The 19,412-nt window shown below is 45.6% G+C and overlaps 1 protein-coding gene and 1 long non-coding RNA gene across 4 annotated transcripts in view; one reads left to right on the top strand and one right to left on the bottom strand.

The window, feature by feature from the left end:
* SLC6A14 (solute carrier family 6 member 14) overlaps positions 1–3,499 on the bottom strand; it is a 54,132-nt gene extending 50,633 nt beyond the window's left edge. Inside the window, exon 1 of the mRNA XM_079962792.1 lies at positions 2,940–3,499. Coding sequence (XP_079818918.1) covers positions 2,940–3,125 — 186 coding nt within the window. The 5' untranslated portion in view covers positions 3,126–3,499. The remainder of the gene's footprint in view (positions 1–2,939) is intronic.
* Positions 1–19,412, top strand: part of LOC307208314 — a 44,002-nt gene that overhangs the window by 20,364 nt on the left and 4,226 nt on the right. Inside the window, exons 3-4 of one of the 3 annotated variants that reach the window (XR_013835070.1) lie at positions 11,086–11,173; positions 16,544–16,611. This is a non-coding gene — a long non-coding RNA (uncharacterized lncRNA). Of the gene's footprint in view, positions 1–2,431; positions 2,628–11,085; positions 11,174–16,543; positions 16,612–19,412 lie in introns of all 3 variants that reach the window. The other 2 variants (XR_013835071.1, XR_013835069.1) reach the window with 2 other exon arrangements.

Raw genomic sequence — 19,412 nt, 5'->3', positions numbered from 1 at the left:
TCGATAGATGCTATTAAACTACAGAATCTGATCTTTGAATCATTGATAAGGGAAAGGAACAACGAGGAAATGGAGATTAGTTTAGGGTAGGTGTGCAAGAGAATGTACAGACTTGCTGCCCCAGATGATAAGGAAATGGTGAATAAGGGTAAGGGCGTACAAAAAGATGCATTATCTGATGACAAAGATGATGAGACATTAACAGACCCCTCTCCACCAAGAGTGAGTTTGGGATGTTGTTGGAAAAAATAATACTTTCATAAAACTGTATTTTGGTTATTATGTTTTCTTTTGAGTCTGTGGCCTAGCTAAACTGAAAGAGCCTGTACCTGCCTCTTACAGTACAGAACTAGCTGCTTTTAGGTACTGTAAGTAGCTAATGTCCGTTACAGAACATTGAAAAGAATAAGCTGTTAGAATCTAAGGTGCACAAAAAAAGAATCAGTTAGACACAGTAATTGTGATTAATCTTGAATTGTTTTGCAGATGGATGAAAGGCGACATTGGAAGACTTTTAACCAACAGGAAAATTAGTTAAAGTCTTAACAGAGAAAGACGCTGAAGAATGGTTAGATGTAATCACATGATATTATGGTGAGGGCTGATCTGAAGAGTCAAATGACTTTGACTGGTCCAGGATGGTGACACTGGGTTGCAACAGCTAAGATTGCTGTGATCCTTTGAGTATTGAATAGAAATGATGTGTGCAATCTGGAAGTGTAAAAAAAAGAAAAACCCATGGCTTTGGATGTGGTTCTTTGCAGCCTCCTCCTTACTTCTGGGGCTGGCCCTGTTTGCATTTGTACAGTCATACCTCAGGATAAATGTGCTTCAAGTTAAGTATTTTCAGGTTGCGCTCCGCAGCGATCTGGAAGTAACGGAGCACATTACTTCCAGGTTTCGCCGTGCGCGCATGTGCAGATTGTCAAAATGACATCATGCACAGACGCGGCAAAACGCAACCTGTGCACGCACAGACGCACGGACGTGGATTGCTTTCGCTTCAGGATGCAAACGGGGCTCCGGAACGGATCCTGTTCGCATCTCGAGGTACCACTGTATTTTAATAAAGGCCTATCTTCTCACTTGGAGCTTGCATCCTTTTCTTTTAGGTTTCTAGGAGGGATACCTCCAGTCCAGGAATCACTTTTTAAATTTATCCAACAATGTCTCTGTGGAAGTGCCTCAATACGAGACCAGGCCTCTTGAGGCATGGCCCCCTACCTGTGGAGTGCTCTTCCCAGGGAGAATTGCCGGGTGCCATCTTTGCACAGCTTTTACATGTTTCTGCTGGCCAAGGCTTTCAGTTAAGTAAGGGTTACCTCCTGTGGTGTTGCTTGTGTTTCAGTAGGTGGGCAGGATGTGGTCTGTATTAGTAGGTTGCTAGATGAACATTTTACCTACCATCAATGTTTTAAACTTAGCATGGCTTTCAACTGTTTTCAGCTATGCTGTGTTTGATTTCCGTCAAGTTATTTTGAGACATTTGATTGCAAAAAAGCAACTGATAAAAGTAATAAATAATAATAAATAAAATCACTATAAAAATTATATACAGTCTGAAGATCGCAGGGGAATCTTATATAAAACACTTAAATAAACTTATATAAAATATAAAGCTCTGTCTACTCCCCCCCCCCCAAGAAACACATATATACATTACATGTGCGCCAGACCAGGACAAATCTACAATGTTCAAAATTTAAAAATAAATTTATAAATATAGATACATTATTTCTTGCCCACCCTTCATCATAATGTCCCAGTGTGAATTATATCAACATATTGCACAGTTAGAAAAACAGGTAGAACTATTATAATGATACAACAAGTAAAGACCATTCCAAGTGGAACAGAACAGTTATAGATGAAAGAGGGTCTCACAAAACAAGACACATTTCTGTCAAAGGCAAGGGTAGAGAGGGGCATCTCTTATATTGAAATCAGGCTCCATATACCTGCTGTGTATCTTGCAATGATGCCTAGAGAGAAGGATTCAAGTCTAGCTCTCTCTCTGATAATTTTTAGGTACCCAAGTGCCTAAAGGAGTGCCTCTCCTAATACCTCCGATCTTGGGTCCTAGGATCAGAAGGGGAGACCCCAGTGGTGGTGGGTTCAGTGCTGCCTGCTGCCTGTTGACCCCAGCAGGTCCTTCTCAGTGGTGGCCCCCCATTGGTGAAATGCCCACCCTGGTAAGGGATGTTTCTCTTCTTTTCCTCCCTTCTGTTAACATTCAGAAGGAATTTAAGAACATTTCTCTCCACCCAATCATTTGATGGCTCAAAGAAACTTGAAATTATTAAGTGTGAGGGTGTGCGACTGTTTGTCATTCTTCTTAGATGTTGTAATTTTTAAAATGTCCTGTGGTGCATTTGATTTTTTTTTATTTGTTTTGTTTTGTTTTTAATTGCCTTGTTTTCTTACTTTGTAGTTTGCTGTCCCCAGCTCCTTGGGGAGGAAGGATGGGACAGAAATTTAGTAAAGAAAGAAAGAAGTCAAATTTTGTCTTCCAGAAAAGGAGCCTGCCCCAAAGATCCTTATCACTCTTGGGAGCTGTGCTGTTCCAAATGGAAGTCTAGGAACTGATGTGGGACAAACCACACAGCAGTACTCACCAAATTCTAAAGGTGCTAGCCAGAAAAAGAATTACTCTGTGTTGACTTTGATGCTCTGCAGGAAAAAGGCAGAGGAGAGTCATTCAAGAACATGATGACGGCTCTTCATTTTGTGGTTTAGTATCTGGGCATGAACATCTAAGATCCCTGCTCACTTGAGCATGAAGCAGACAGTGGTGCCAGGTGGAACATCATGTGGGCCCCAGGTGAAAAAACTTTCCTCTCACCTCAGCCCTACCCTCTGAATTACACACCAGCTTTTTGCTCCTGTCGGAAGCATGCCAACCCAGTAACCATATATAGGGATGTAAATCAAGCACCTACTTTGTTCCAGGCCTGAGCCTCTGGACCTGGCTCGCCAGTCCCGGTTCCTGAAGCATTATTCTGTCCTTTCTGGCTGAGGGTCCACAACCACAGCAAGCCCTGGTCCCACATTTTGGGGGGCAGAGCCTTCATGCTGCCAAGTTCTGGACTGCTGGAGGCTAAGAGGGAGAGAGGGAGGCCCACCATGCACTGGGTGAACCCTGGGTGCTGAGAGTTGAGAGCAATGCCTGCTTAAGCACCCAGCTGATGCACAGCAGGTGCCGTTCAACATTCTAAATCCCCACCCAGTAAGTGGCTTGACTAAAGGATTGCTGGCCAGTTCTAAGCATGGGCTTCTATGACCTTGGATCATGTTCGAGAGTTGTCTTTGGCAGGCGGGGCTTCATGTGGAAAACCCCCAGAAGATGTCCCATCTCCCAAGGAAATGGAACAGGAAATGCCCACACCACTAGGATCCTCTCCCTGCCACCTGACTCAGGTTCTGGCTAAATGACACTCATGGCTCCCACTGGCTGGCTTATTTGAAAAGCTTCAGCTGCATCTACCTTTATGACACCAGGTTTACCTCATTAGCTACTTCAAAATGAGCAAACAATGAAATTAGTCAGAGGGATGCCTCTGAGTGATGGTTGGGTGTCCCTTCCTAACCTGTTGCCCCTTTCATGAGGAAGTAAAATTGTTATTTAATGACACTGAGGGAATTGCTGTTCCTTCTTCCTCTAGTGCTTGACTTGCTAAGATCAACATTATTCTCAGTACAGACTTTCCACAGCAAACTTATTTTGATTGCTGGGTTTCTGAGCTTTCCATGTTTCCTCCAAACTTTCCATTTTATTCAGCAACATAACAGCATTTTGAAATTTTGCGGTCAGATTCATGGCTTTCCAAAGGTTCTGAGTGTGCTTGGGGAAAAGGTGTTTCCCTGTAGAAAGTTATAGTGCTTGTCATAATCACCAGTCCAACACAATTCCACTTCACTCCCTTTCAAGGTATGCTATTCCTACCCTCTATTGCACAAGCCCCACTCAAAATGGGGATGCCCCAAATTCTTCATGTCCTGCATTGCACAAAGAGCACTTAGTTCAGGAATGCATCAAATGAAGCCATTCAGAACTCACTCCACCCTTTCATATCTGCCACCAGCTGTAGAGGCAAAATGTACAGGACTAACATTCTTTGGCACTTGTTTCAGTGACAAAGTGAATTTACCTTCTGCAGTGTAACATGGACTTAGTCATGAAGACAAATTAGTCATCTTAATTCCTCTGTACAAACACACACATCTTAATTCCTCTGCACAAACACACACAACTCCATGTAATCTTACCTGCAGGAAATGTACAGCACAGCAGTGCCAAGTTCTAAGATTACCACACCTGACTTCCTCGTTTCCCTTCATGGGCACAAGCAGTCCAAACAGAACAAACATTTCAGGCCTCACAAGTCAAAACTTTGAGGCAGCAAAAAGAATACCATAGAATTCAGACTGTGATACAGCAAAATACAATATTAGAAATAAAAACTCAGTTAACAAAAATACAGTGCCTAACACAGCACATTCCAAATGATAAAACAGGCAGAAAAATTACTAGGTGGTCTGCTAAGACCAGCAGCAATTTTCAAGTGGTTCGTGGGGGGAGGGGGGTTTGGAGCCACATTAAAAAAGAGAAAGTGTAGTGGTTAGTGTGTTGGACTGGGACCTGGAAAACCAGGGTTGAAATCTCCACTCAGCCATGAAGTTTACAAGCCTAACCTACCACACAGGAATGTTGTGGGGATTAAAGGAGGAGCAGTAGAACCACCTTGAGTTCCTTGGAGAGAAAACTGGGATATAAATACAGTAGATAAAAAAAGGATCCCTGGACTCCTCTAGATGATGTTTAACTGAGCATTTGCTGGTGAGGTGTTTCATTGATCAAACATTTGCCCATTCAATTCTCTGTTACTTGCCTAAATGCAGCAGCCGGCTTCTTTTTGAAAGTGCATTGTTGCACCAGGGTAACAGCACTTTAACCCACCTAAAGAAGGCAAACCTAAATCCTACCACAGAATTAAGCCACATTGGATCAATGGTCTTGAGCCCAGTGATTGTACCTTAAGAGTGGATAGTGGAGCTATCCACTGGGAACTAGAAAATCTTACAAACACAGGATTGCTGAAAGTGTTCTTGAGGACTCTCCATAATTTAGGTCCCAGGTGGGTAACATGCCTCCTGAGGCCCTCAGCCAAAGGGGGCCCATCTAGTCCAGCATCTTGTTCTTCCAGTGGCCAACCAGATGCCCTAATGGGAAGGGCACCCACAGGACTTGAGGGCAACAGCAAGTCTCCCCACTTGGGAGTCCCAGCAACTGATATTCAAAGGCAGATGGCCTCTGACCCTGGAGGGAGAACATGGCCATACTGGCTAGCAGCTGTTGAGATAGCCTGGTCCTCTGTGAAAGCCATTGAAGCTGGTGGCCATCACTGTCCCTTGGGGCAGCCAATTCCATGTTGTTCTTCAATTCCATGAAGATGTACAATCCTTAGCATCTCCAGGCAAGGCTGGGAATGTCCCTTGTCTGGAACTGTGGAGAGCCTCTGCTAGATAGAAACCCTGAGCCAACTGCACCCAGAAACACGGAGAGCTGCCCTATACCAAGTCAGATGATTGGTGAATCTAGATCCGTATTGTCTACACTGACCAGTAGCAGTGGCTCTCCAGGATTCCAGGCAGGGGTCTCTCTCAGCCCTACCTGGAGATACTGGGGATTGAACCTCAGATCATTTGCCAGGTCTTCTACCAGGGAACTACTGTTGCTCCATTATGGACCAATGGTCTGACACAGCTGAAGATGGATCCATATGTTCTTCAAAACCTTTAAGAGTAGATCAGTATGCTTCCTAAAACGATTTGTGCTTCCCAGAGAAGCCTAATCTAATGAAACTGTTCCATCTCACAAATGGAGCTGGATCACCTCCAGAATTCTCAAAGCTCTTATTATTGTTTTCCTTTCAGAAACTGTATTTTGTGTACTTCAAGTGACAGCTTGAAAACAAATGAATCACTGAGGCCTGGACCAAACCACTGATGCTTATCTTCTTTGCCCTATGGAGGCTCACTTTGGGCAAACATGTAAATGAGAAACCCCAAATTAGTGTAAATGTGATGTCATTCTTTCTGTTGGTAGCCACCGACTATGAATCAACCTTAATCGTGTTTAGAGTAAGGGATTCTTTGGGCTCAAGCACAGCCTCAAGAAACCAGCATTTCCCTAGGTACTGCCACTAGGATTCTGACTCTGGCAACAGCCCCCTGGACTTGTTGCAGAGAGGAGGGGGCTCAGTCAGAGAGAGGATGTCTTGTCCAAGGGCTTTCTATAACCTGGCACTGACTGTGCAGAACACCTATGTTTAAAGCTTATTTAGCCCATTATTTTCTCCCAAAGAATCCTGGGAGCTGTAGTTTGTGAAGGATCCTGGGAATTGTAGTTCTGTGGAGGTAAACTATGCTTCCCAAGCTTCTTGGCAGGGAAACCATGTGATTTAAATCATATGGTCATTAAAAAAAGAAACCGTATAGATTTGTATAGAGTATAAGATGTAAACCATAAGCATCACAACCTGGAAGGATAAAAATACAGAGATACAGCACAGCTCCAAAGGGATAATAAAATGTTAACTCATACAAAGGTTCCCTTTACAAATAATAAAGATGCATAAAAATAAAAGTATTCTCCACCTTGAATTCCATCATTATTGAGAATTATTATTATTTTTTATATGATATTTATTAAGATTTTCCAATTACAACAAAAAGAATAAAAAAAACAAAACATCCAATTTTAAAATCTTTTTCCCAATAACATCTTTTCGGGACTTCCCCTCCCCTCCCCTCCTGTATTCCAATTCTTACAAATAAAAAAAAAAATTTCAACAAATTCTTATCCCAAATTTAAACTTATTATCATTGACTCAATTTTAAAAATATTTTCCCATCCCCTAAAATCGACCTGTTCCCTTCCGCGAGTTCCCCCCTTTAATATGCAATACAGATTAAAATAGAAGAAAAATAAAAAAATAATTTTACACCCTTTGGATTCCAAGTTTCCCTCCCTCCTTTCCCGGTTGCGTTCCCAATGTTCCTCGACGTCTGATGTCTTCCTGGAGTTCCCACATCTCTCTAAACCATAGTCCTTTCCCAGTCATCTTTAATTTCGAATGTCCAATCTTGGAAGGAGTCTGTTTCAAAAAAGGCCCATTTCTTCCATCCAGATTTTTATATCTAGGAGTAAAAGCTCCAATTTTATTACTTTAAACCTGTCAAATCTGGATGTCCCAAATGTTCCCATTTCCAGCTTTGTCCAGTTCTTATTATTCTTGTTGTTCTTGTTGATCTCACTCCTCCTTTTTTTTTTTTCTCCCTGCTCTCCTGCACAAATGTTCCAATTCCAAAAGCTTCTAATTCCTCTGCAGAGGCTTGTTATTCAAGGACAAAATATTACGTCAAGTCCCTTTCATTCTTCAATAGATAAATCTATTGTCTCCTTTAGTGCGTAGACCTCTGTAGACAAAATAATGTTCCATTTCTGCAGTTTCCCAGGAGATAGAGAGTTCTGGTCAAATTCCACGCCAACAATACTTGTAATGTCCCTCGGCTCCTCTAGGTGGTTTGCAATAACTAAATTCCCTTCCAGATCACGTCCACCAGTCAAAATAACTTGTTATTCCTTGTTTGTAACAATTTGTATCCAATTTGTAACAAAAGTAACCGGCAAAGTCCTCGTAACAAAGTTCTCTATTTTATTCTTCCGCTTTGACAGCTCTTTGACAGCTGTCAAAACCTCTATTTCTCTTCTCCCGGCGCTCTCACAAATCGCTCCCAGGGTTCCGGGGGGGTGGGTGGGTGGGTTGCTTTTTAATTCAATTCAATTCCACCTTTCTCCTCCAGCTCAGTCTTATGATTTTCCCTCGCGAAGTTAATAACTTTGTCAAAGTAGGGTTGCACTCGATCTTAGTTGTCAAATCCTTTGCTTTAACTCTTCTACAACAGGGGGGGGGGCTGACTTCCTTTTTGCACCTCCCCCGCTCGCTCCGAATTTTTTTTAAAAAAATTATCCCCCTTTTTAGTCCAGGTTCCGATTACTCACGGGTTATTCTTTTAAGTCCAGATTTTCAATAGAAGAAGTCAGCGCTCTCCATCGAATGGCATGCGGCTTCGCTCGGCAGGGGAAGCGAAGGACTCAAAGCACCACCCCCCCCTGTCACCCGCTCCGCAGCCTTTAAAAAGGCTCCTTCGCGGGTCGGGGTGCCAGCCGAGTCACCATGTCCATGGGTTTCAGCGCCCATGGTTTTTAAGGGTCCCCGCGTCGCCGGCGCGGTAGGACCCAGCCCCTGCCGAGCAGGCTCCCTCCGGAGCTCGGAGGGAGTCCGCCATTCGGCGATGGCGCCAACCCGGAAGTCCCCTCATTATTGAGAATTAAGGTTCTATGTGGTCTTAAAGGAACAAGACCTTTGCATATCATGGCGCCTATGAGAGCTCATCCTCAGGATGTGCCAAAGCTGAGCATTCAGGACCACGGAAAACACAAGGTGCTTCAGTGCATGTTACATACAAGGGAGCTTCAAGGAAGGCACGAGTGAAGTCACTCCAGGAGGAGACAGTGGAGCCCTCCACATCCTTTGCCCTTGTACTCATGTGCCCAGGAAATGGTTGTTGCTGAAAGGCAACACAGGGAGAGCTGCACTGATGGCTGCAATGTATCCATAGTTATAATTATGCTATAACCATGAGATTAGTTTAGAATCTTAGCAGGTTTGTAATCTTAGAAATTGCCTTGGCTGTGACTATTATGAAATGACTCTGCATGTCTGAATTTGCCACTACGCTACTGCTTCTGAGTTAACATCAGACCAGGCTGCTAATCACTTTCAAAATACGTAAGGCAGATGTTGTGTTTTTAGGGTCTTGCTGCTTTGAGTTGGCTTACAGTAGCCAGATGGCATTAGGTGCACTGAAGCACCACAAAACAGTGGGTGGGAATTTTGAATCAAAGACCTCTGGGTTATTTTTATTTTGAATAAAGAAAGTATATAGGAAAGGGACCAGAGTACTAAAACATGCACGAAAACTTTCAAGCACCCCTGTGATGCCATGTTTCCAAATCAATGGATTCTATGATCCTCTTAGCAGTCAAGTGCAGGCTGAGAAGAATTCAGGCCTCCAGCAAAGCATCACTGTTTGCCTGGCACGTGGAAGACTTTTTGTTCCACAATGGATACTAAGCAGATGAACAGTGAGAGGTAGATGGGCTGTTCGTCTTTCAGGCCAAAAGCTCTGAACCATGGGCATACACCTCTCAGTGTTAAAACACTGGAACCCATAAATGGCCAGAATTAAAACAGAGAGAGAATTACCGATGAAAGAAGAATGGAGGATGAAATTGATGGACTATGCAGAGTTAGATAAAATAACAGGAAGGATTCAAAACCTGCAGGACCAGAGATTCTCAGAAGACTGGAATAAATTTACGAAGTATCTGAAAAGCAATTGTGATGAACAGATTACGCTAGTAGGATTGCAAGAAGTTTTGTTAGGTGAACTATTTGAAATATTGCAAGAAAGACTATGAGGAGAATTATTAGTTAAAGATAATTAAATGTAATATAGAAATTAAGAAATGCAGAATAAGTGATAGAGAATGGGAAATCATCAGAGGTATTGATGGAAGTCTAAAACATTTTATAAGATGAGAAGTTATGTTGTATGAATGTTGGAATTGATATATTAAAAAATTAATAAAAATGTATATATGTGTGTATATAGAGATAGATAGATAGATAGATAGATGATAGATAGATATAGAGAGATAGATAGAATTAAAACAGAGAGAGTAGTTAGTTTAGCTGTGAAGTGTCATGTCCTGATGGAAGTTCAATTGAAAAAAATAATCAAGAGAGAAACCAGATTAAGAGATTAAAAGAAGGAGCTTTTCATATTCACAATGTCATATAACTGGTTGGTTGATGAATGCTGGTATTTTTAGCAGTTGCCTGTGTTTTCTGTGACAGTTGTAAAACTTCTCCCTCTCTCATGGCAGTAGACCTCAAGGTCACATAATGAAACTGACTCATAGTAGATTCAAGGCAGGCACAGTGAAGTACTTCTGCACATGACACATAATTAATGCTTGGAATTTGCTGCCCCAGGAGTCAGTGGTGGCCACTGGTTTAGATGTCTTTAGAAGGGGACTGGACACAATTGTGGAGGAAGATAGGTTATTAGCTATTAGCCTCTGTGTTTAGGGAGATCTGCCTCTGAATGCCAGTTGCTAGGTATAGTACTAAAAACAGGGGAAGTCCTGCTTGTGGACTTCCCAGAGGGATCTGGTTGACCACTGTGGGAACAGCTTACTATAGAATTGTATGGTCTATTATTCATACAAAGATTTATTTCCCATGTTTCTTGAGTTTAGGTACCACCCAGCGTGGCTAAAAAGAGTTAAAAGGGGCAATATCATCCCACAGATGTTCTTCCCTTAGAAGAACAATACAGGGGTACCTCGGGTTAAGAACCTAATTCGTTCTGGAGGTCTGTTCTTAACCTGAAACTGTTCTTAACCTGAAGCACCACTTTAGCTAATGGGGGCTCCTGCTGCCGCCGTGCCACTGCTGCGTGATTTCTGTTCTCATCCTGAAGCAAAGTTCTTAACTCGAGGTACTATTTCTGGGTTAGCGGAGTCTGTAATCTGAAGTGTCTGTAACCTGAGATAGCACTGTACGATAATTCTCAGGTCAGTCATAAAGTTGGAATCTATGCACAGAGGTGAGGACAATGTTGGAATAGGTAATAAGCCTCATGTTTCCTATGAGGGCATTCTAGGAAGCAGGTAGAATTCCAGGCAGTGAAACTCCCATTCTCAAACAACTTGTGTAACGTGCACAAAGATTTGCATTATTGGAAAGTTTTTGTGAACCATGTTGTAAGCCCAGAAACCCAAAAGAATGTGGATTGGATTAAAGGTTAGGGCACTGCCAGGGCTGGTGATGAATAAGCTGCACCTTGGCTGATCAAAGGATACCACATGGAGGAAGCTCAATATTCATAGACAGATTTATCTAGCATAGCCTTCTCCTTGCCTGAGATGCTATTTATATTTTTTGCACACAGGAGATTTTGACACAAGGAAGCCTTCAAACGTGAAGTTCCCCATCAGTGTGCTCTTAAGTGACAGAACCTCAGGAGATTTCTGCACTCAGTATGTATGTGTGTGAGCGAGCAGTGGCAGACCATGGGGTCTCAAATTTCAGTGACATCCTGTGCGGTGCCAAACTTCGCATCCCGATTCCTGCGCTCAATTCCAAATAATAGTTGTGGAGACCCTGCAGCTCTGTGCACAGTGCAACCAAACTGATTGGCTCCCCAAAATCCACCTCTGGAGATATTTCTCCAAGTCTACTCACCTTCTTAGGTGGGGGCTGTTGCGGGCTGTCATGATTCTGGCAGCAGAGGCCCCGCTTCCTGGGGCGCTTCCCAGGCAGGAAAGGACGTCCCTGGACAGAGCTTGCTACCTGGGAACTGGATTCATCCTGCTCACACAATTGGCCAATCGAGATCAGGCTTGGGGTGGTCCACTCCTGGGGGGTGGACCCAACAAGGCCTGTTGGCTTTTCTCAAGTCCCCTCCTAGGGGATTTATATGGGGCCTTTGGCTGGCCTTGGCAGCCACTCCTTTGCTGGATCACCCTGCCGCCCTATTTTTCTGTTGTGTGTTGCATTGAATGGCCTTGCCAGGGATATTGGCCATCACCATATTTGGCAGCAGGTTGGAATTTTCCCATTTGGCTAATTGGCTGCTGCCATCTGGTTTTCTCCATCCTTGTAGGCATTGTCACTACTTTGGCAGTTTAGGCATTGGGTAGGCGTAGTCTTAGACCAAGCGGAAGTTGTAGCCTCTGCTTGCCCCTCCAGAAAATGAGGTATCCCATTAAAAGGATCCAGCAGCGATGCTTCTGTCTGGATGCCCAGGCATGGGCTAGGTCCACAGCATTTCCTAAGTGCAATCCAGAGGGGCAGCTACTTCCTGATGTAGGTCAAGAACTCCCTCCTGGTGACCCCATATTAAGTACTTGCAGCAGGTGGGCTGGAAGAAGTGTGGTCTACCCAATGCCTATGCCAAACCTCTTACAGCCAATAAAGTCGATAAAGTTGTAGCCTGATTTGACCCAGACGCGCTGACTTAGGCCTCAGATGATGCTTCCAGGGTTATGGCAGGGGTGGGGCGGTGAAGTTGGGGTGCACATCTGCAGCTGCAGCAGGCCCCAACAAAGGCCCCGTGGTGAAGACAGAGGCCCAATCCAGTTGCCACTGCAGGGCCGGAGAGCTGGAGGTAAGGCAGCAGGTGGCAGCAGGAGGAGGCCGGGCACCCACAGTGAAAATTTTGTGGGTGCCCAGGCCCCCCTGCAGATGGCACCAGTGATTTGATGAAAAATGGAACTTGTCGGTTCTTATTATTTACAGTTTAAGATGTTCCATCAGATAGGGATGCCTGGGAACGCAAGGGACGTTCAGGGGTGCAACGCTCACACAACATAATTTAAGAGGTTCCTCCTTTACCTGCCATAGGCCAACAAAAATGGCACAAAATAGGGTGAAAGCTTTCAAGTTCACCCAAATAATTTATTATTTGTACCCAACCCAGCTGACTGGGTTGCCCAGCCACTCTGGGCAGCTTCCAACAAATTATAAAAGCACAGCGAGACATCAAACATTACAAACTTCCCTATACAGTCATACCTTGGGTTGAAAGTGCTTCAGGTTGAGCGCGTACAAGTTGTGCTCCGCGGCAACCCAGAAGTAATGGAACGCGTTACTTCTGGGTTTTGCCACTCGCACATGCACAAACGCACAAAATGATGTCATGCGCATGCGCGAAAGAGCCAAAACACGACACGCACATGTGCAGACGCACCGTTGCATCTTACGTTGTGTTCAGGATGCGAACGGGGTTCCAGAACAGATCCCATTCGCATCCCAAGGTACCACTGTATAGCACTAACAATGCAGTTCTTCTGGTACCATTGTTATATGGTCCTGGTGGTTGCTCCTTGTCACCAGTCTAGCTGATGCATTCTGGACCAGTGATAGTTTGTGAGTCACCTTCAAAGGTAGCCCCACGTAAAGCACATGGCAGTAGTCCAAGCAGGAGATGACCAGAGCATGCACCACTCTGGCGAGACAGTCTGCGGGCAGGTAGGGTCTCATTCTGCGTACCAAATGAAGCTGGTAAACAGCTGCCCTGGACACAGAACTGATCTGCGCCTCCATGGACAGCTGTGAGTCCAAAATGACTCCCAGGCTGCGCACCTGGTCCTTCAGGGGCACAGTTACCCCATTCAGAACCAGGGAGTCCTCCACACCCACTCGCCTCCTGTCCCCCATAAACAGTATTTCTGTCTTGTCAGGATTCAACCTCAATCTGTTAGCTGCCATCTATCCTCTAATTGTCATTAGAAGTAAAATACAAGCTATAACAATATAATAAAATGGGTGGGCGTTATAAGCATATTGTACAGCCCTTGTGTTTGTCAAGAGTGGCAGCAAATACCCAATAAATAAAAGTATCTCCAAATGGTTTTTTTTTGGGGGGGAGGGAGAAGCAGTACCAGTTTGGGGGTGAACTGAACAGGTTTTTTCTGAGGGATGCAGGTGGCGCTGTGGGTTAAACCACAGAGCCTAGGACTTGCCGATTAGAAGGTCGGCGGTTTGAATCCCCACCGGGGTGAGCTCCCGTTGCTCGGTCCCTGCTCCTGCCAACCTAGCAGTTCGAAAGCACTTCCAAGTGCAAGTAGATAAATAGGTACTGCTCCAGTGGGAAAGTAAACGGCGTTTCCGTGCGCTGCTCTGGTTCTCCAGAAGCGGCTTAGTCATGCTGGCCACATAACCTGGAAGCTGTACGCCGGCTCCCACAAGAGAGATGAGCGCCGCAACCCCAGAGTCGGTCACGACTGGACCTAATGGTCAGGGGTCCCTTTACCTTTATTTAGAACAGGTTCTTTAATAATTTTATAGACTTATTCAAAAGCTCTAGACCAGAAACTTTTACTAGTGGACGCTCCCACCATAAGTGGGACCCACATCCCCCAACTCTTCTCAAGATAATACATGAAAGGTGTGTTGGGGTACAGTACCACTTGCCTTATTGACTGCCCACCCTACTGCTGTCCCCGTCAGCTCACCGACTGAGTGAGACTCCCTGCCACCCTCTCCTCCCTGAGGAAGGACCAAGGGCAGTGGAAGCGCAGCCATTTGGGTGTATGAAGCCCTGCCCTGCATACTCTCTCTGCCCAGTGCCAACCCCTGCCTGCTTGCTTTCCTGCCTGAAGCTGGGACAAGCAACAACTCTGGATGTCAGCTGCCTTCTCCTACTTAGTCCCAATTCTGCCCTTGTAGAACTGAGCAGGGAGAATGATGGGGACAAAACTAGAATGAGACACTCTGTCTGTCCATGGCTCTGGCACCACCTGCTGTTGGTCTTCCAGCCTTGCCAGGCACCAGGGGCCAAGGGATCCTTCTTCAGAGTGAGGCATCGGGTGAGGTGGCTGAGGGAGCACCTGCACTGCTGCAGTTTGCCATGGTGGTTTTAGCGAGACAATTTTCCTGTTGCATACACTGGTGAAAGGTGATATTGCGGACCTGAACCCTGCTGATCAAATAACTGATAGTGCAGGTAATAGTCCAGCAAACTTAGCACATCTTCTCCAATGGATGCCTGTTGCTCATGCCCCTTTCATCGCTGCCTTGTTAGAAACTATCCTCTGGTCCCCCATATGTCTGTCGTTCATTAAAATGCCTGCGCTTCCCATGAGAAGGCACTAGCCCTTCCCGGGCATTCCTGGGTGGAGAGCTGCTGTACCCCAGACCCCAAAAGAAAATCCATCAGGCAATGCTAAAAATGAATTCTGTTTTAAATGCAGTTTTTTTAGATATATTTGCACAGAAGAGCAGCCAGAAATGTTAAAAGTGCCTGTGTTAGAAATACAATTGGGTTTTTAGCTGTTTTTGGACTACAATTCCCATCATCCCTTACTGCTGCTAGCTGGGGGTGATGAGAGTTGTAGTTCAGAAAGAGCTGGAGACCCAAGTGTGGGAAGACCTGCTCTAGTGAAAGGCAATGATATGGACATGAACTGTTCTGATTAAATTGTAGATTGGATCTTTCATAGCTCCGATAAGAGTGAAGTTCAGGGAGCAAACAGCCCTCCTACTCCCATGACATCGCTCCCCCTGCCTTGCTGAACTTGTGTGTGTTTACTCCCTTGTAGCCAAGGCATCTGCTGTTGTTCATGCTCATGCTGCTATCTTTGCTGCCTTGTCAGAAGCTGCCCACTGGTGTCCCCCAACCCCAGCCATCCCCGTAGATGCATCAGTCACTATAAGGCTTGGACTTTCCATGGCGATGCACAAGCCATTCCTTGCCACTGGCGGAGAGCCTGCCCAGACCCCAATATGTCTCTTTGGTGCTCTGCCACTTCTTGTGCCAAAGATTCCCCATTTTTCCACTGGGCACATGGGCAAGAGGCGAAGTAGGCATACAAATCCTTAAGGCTGGGTTTGCTGTGAAGTCCACAGGATCTAAGCCAGGAAACCTTGGTTCATTGTGGGGATTTGCTTCTCTGCGCACATGTAACTCGTTAGGAAATTAATTCTGGAAATGCATGGTTTGCGATGTACTGGATTTTCCCAAAAGGGCAGTCAAAAAAGTGAAAAATATTATGATGCTTTAAGCCAACCAGCTAAAATGTGAATTTAAAAAGGAGAAACTGCTGTTGAGGTCATCCCTCTGTCTCAAGAGACCATGGTGTGTGCCTTGGGGGCTGAAGCCAAACCGCTGGGCTAACAGCAGTGAAGTGACCTCCCCAGGGCATAAGCCTGGGCAGTGTGTCTGGTGGTCTTGGGCTGTCCAGACGACAGGACCCCCCTCTCGGCCTCGCTGATGGGGTCCAGAGGAAAGCAGAGCAATGCATTAGGCACCAGCATGGCTGCAGGAGTTGCTGGAAGGAGGCACCCAAGGTGACAGCCAGCTGCCTTATGGACTCCACTCCACATTGTGTAGGGTTTACTCCTTGGCCTTTCCTTCTGAAGATATCCCACAAGACAGAGGAGGTTTAGGATCAGAGTTTTCCTTTTCCCAGATGGGCTCCCTTCCCAGGTGGACGAGCCCCACCTGCCCCTCAATTCCCACTCCAGCACATGCAGGAACCGCCTCCTTAACCGTTGGACCCATTATTGGTCCCATCTGCTCCATCCTCCGGAGCCTGTCTTTGCATGCAGGTGAAGTCCCTAACTCACCAAGGGTTTGAGACCCATTGGCTACCCTCCCCTGGTTTAGCCAGCCAGTCGAAGCTGCTCCTGGCATGTGGCCTCTGTCACGTGCTGACAGCTTCTAGGACCAATTTACATTGAAATGGATGAAAGTAGACACAGAAGCATTTGGAACATACCCACAACCACATTGCTTTTCTATATTTGCTGTAAGTCACGTGCAGAGCTTCGGGTGACAGGCAACTAATAAATGAAATGATTATACTTCCTTCTACCATGATACCTGTCACTTCTATGCTGTCCAGCGCTCCATGTCACAAAAGCCGCTGTTGGAATACACTGACATATAAACCAAGAATGGCTGTTAACTGTGGTGAGTGAGAACATTTATTTGACATTTAAATGAGAAACTGTACTTTGTTAAAATTGTTCCACGAGGCTTTGTTCACACTATAACTGCAAAGCACATTCAAAGTACATTCATTGCCCCCGAGAATTCTGGGAATTGTAGTTCACTAGGATTCCCAGCAGGGACGCAGGTGGCGCTGTGGGTTAAAGCCTCAGCGCCTAGGACTTGCCGATTGAAAGGTCGGCGGTTCGAATCCCTGCGGCGGGGTGCGCTCCTGCTGCTCGGTCCCAGCGCCTGCCAACCTAGCAGTTCGAAAGCACCTCCGGGTGCAAGTAGATAAATAGGGACCGCTTACCAGCGGGAAGGTAAACGGCGTTTCCGTGTGCGGCTCTGGCTCGCCAGAGCAGCGATGTCACACTGGCCACGTGACCCGGAAGTGTCTCCGGACAGCGCTGGCCCCTGGCCTCTTAAGTGAGATGGGCGCACAACCCCAGAGTCTGTCAAGACTGGCCCGTACGGGCAGGGGTACCTTTACCTTTACCTTTAGGATTCCCAGCAGCCCTTAACAAACCACAGTGCCCAGAACTTAAGGAGGGGGGGGGATGTACTTTGAAAGTACTGTACTCAGAAGCATAAGGCAGAACCCCAACTCACAAGCTACAGGTTTGGGATATTCTCTGGTGAGAATTTCTCTCTTCTGTGGGTTCTTTGATGTGAGAAAAGGAGTACACTTCCTTCCAAGCATCTGCTGTGTGAATTCTCTTATTTCCTTTGATTTAGCAAACGTACTGGGAGCCAATGAAGAGCTTTCAGGACCGGTGTTATATAGTCTCGGCGGCCACTCCCAGTCACCAGTCTAGCTGCTGCATTCTGGATTAATTGCAGTTTCCGGGTCACCTTCAAAGGTAGCCCTACGTAGAGCATATTGCAGTAGTCCAAGGGGGAGATAACTAGAGTATGCACCACTCTGGCAAGACAGTCTGCAGGGAGATAGGGTCTCAGCCTGCGTAGCAGATGGAGCTGATAAACAGCTGCCCTGGACACAGCTTTGACCTGCGCCTCCATGGACAGCTGTGAGTCCAAAATGACTCCCAGGCTGCGCACCTGGTCCTTCAGGGACACAGTTACCCCATTCAGGACCAGGGAGTCCTCCACACCAGCCTGCCCCCTGTCCCCCAACAGTACTTCTGTCTTATCAGGATTCAGCCTCAATCCGTTAGCTGCCATCCATCGTCCAACCGTCTTCAGACACTGGTCTGAAGACACCGCCTTCACTGAACCATGTTGACACTGGTCTTCAGACACCGCCTTCACTGGTTCTGATTTGAAAGAGAGGTAGAGCTGGGTATCATCTGCATACTGATGAACACCCAGCCCAAACCCCCTGATGATCTCTCCCAGCGGCTGCATGTAGATGTTAAAAAGCATGGGGGAGAGGACAGAACCCTGAGGCACCCCACAAGTGAGAGCCCAGGGGTCTGAACACTCATCCCCCACTACTACTTTCTGAACACGGCCCAGGAGGAAGGAGCGGAACCACTGTATAACAGTGCCCCCAGCTCCCAGCCCCTCAAGATGGTCCACAAGGATGTTCTGGTTGATGGTATCAAAAGCGGCTGAGAGATCCAGCAGAAGTAGGAAAAAGCTCTCACCTTGTCCCTAGCCCACTGGAGATCATCAACCAGCGCGACCAAGGCAGTTTCAGTCCCATGATGAGGCCTGAATCCCAACTGGAAGGGATCCAAATGGTCTGCTTCTTCCAGGCGTGCCTGGAGTTGTTCAGCAACCACTCGCTCAAACAGCTTGCCCAAGAATGGAAGATTTGAGACTGGGCGATAGTTGGCCATACTGGCCGGGTCTAAAGATGTTTTTTAAAGAAGCGGTTTAATGACCGCCTCTTTCAGTGGGCCTGGGAAGCATTCACCACCCCGCAGAACCCATCACTCAGCCCTTCCCAGCTTGCTTTTATCAGCCAGGATGGACAAGGATAAAGAAGACAGGTGGTTTCACTCGTCCAAGCAGCCTGTCCACTTATCATTATTACCATTATCATCATCATCATCCCACTTTTTTCCCTAACAGAAACTGAAGGTGGTTTTCAGAGTAAATCTGGATTATTTTGAAAGTTGCAGCTAGTTTTGCATTAAATGTTGAGTGCTTGACAGAACTGACCACATTATTTCACCACTTTCTGCTATATGCTTTACATATTTTTAGAACAAAAATGCAACCGATGATAGTGTGAGAAAGTCACTTTAAATCCACCAAGGTCAGAGTAGTTATGCTCAAGACATTCACTGATAATTTACTAGTAACTGCTTTTCTACATAAAAATGCAAACATAATTTTAAGTGATAGACATTAGGCCAGTAGAAAAAGATTAAAATAAACTACATCTCTGTTAAAAGAACATGCAGAGAATATAGCTCACATTTGCTCCAAGCAAGCTGCTTGAAATTATCAAAGGTTTTTGTTTCTGGCAATGATCTATTTGGCAATGATATCATAATCAGTTGAAACTGTATGCAGGATTTAAAAGGATAATATTTGAAATAGAATAATATGTCTTAGCTGAAACGTTTATCAGAATGCAGTATGTAAAAGGGACGGGATTAAGAGCAGCAGGGAGGGAAAGGCGGGAAGCCAAAGTTTAAAGAGAAATGTACGTATAGCAAATTTGAAAGCTGGAATTTATATGTAAAGAAAAGAAGAAATGGAGGTTGGTGGTTGGTGGCCCATTGAGTCCAGCATCCTGTTCTCACTGCGGCCAACTAAGTGCCTGTGAGAAACCAGGGCTAGGGTTGGAACCTGCATTGGGAGAAGGT

Source organism: Podarcis cretensis, assembly GCF_951804945.1.
Source record: "Podarcis cretensis genome assembly, chromosome: Z".
In the NCBI taxonomy this organism is placed as follows: domain Eukaryota; kingdom Metazoa; phylum Chordata; class Lepidosauria; order Squamata; family Lacertidae; genus Podarcis; species Podarcis cretensis.
This window is presented reverse-complemented; position numbering and strand designations above follow the sequence as displayed.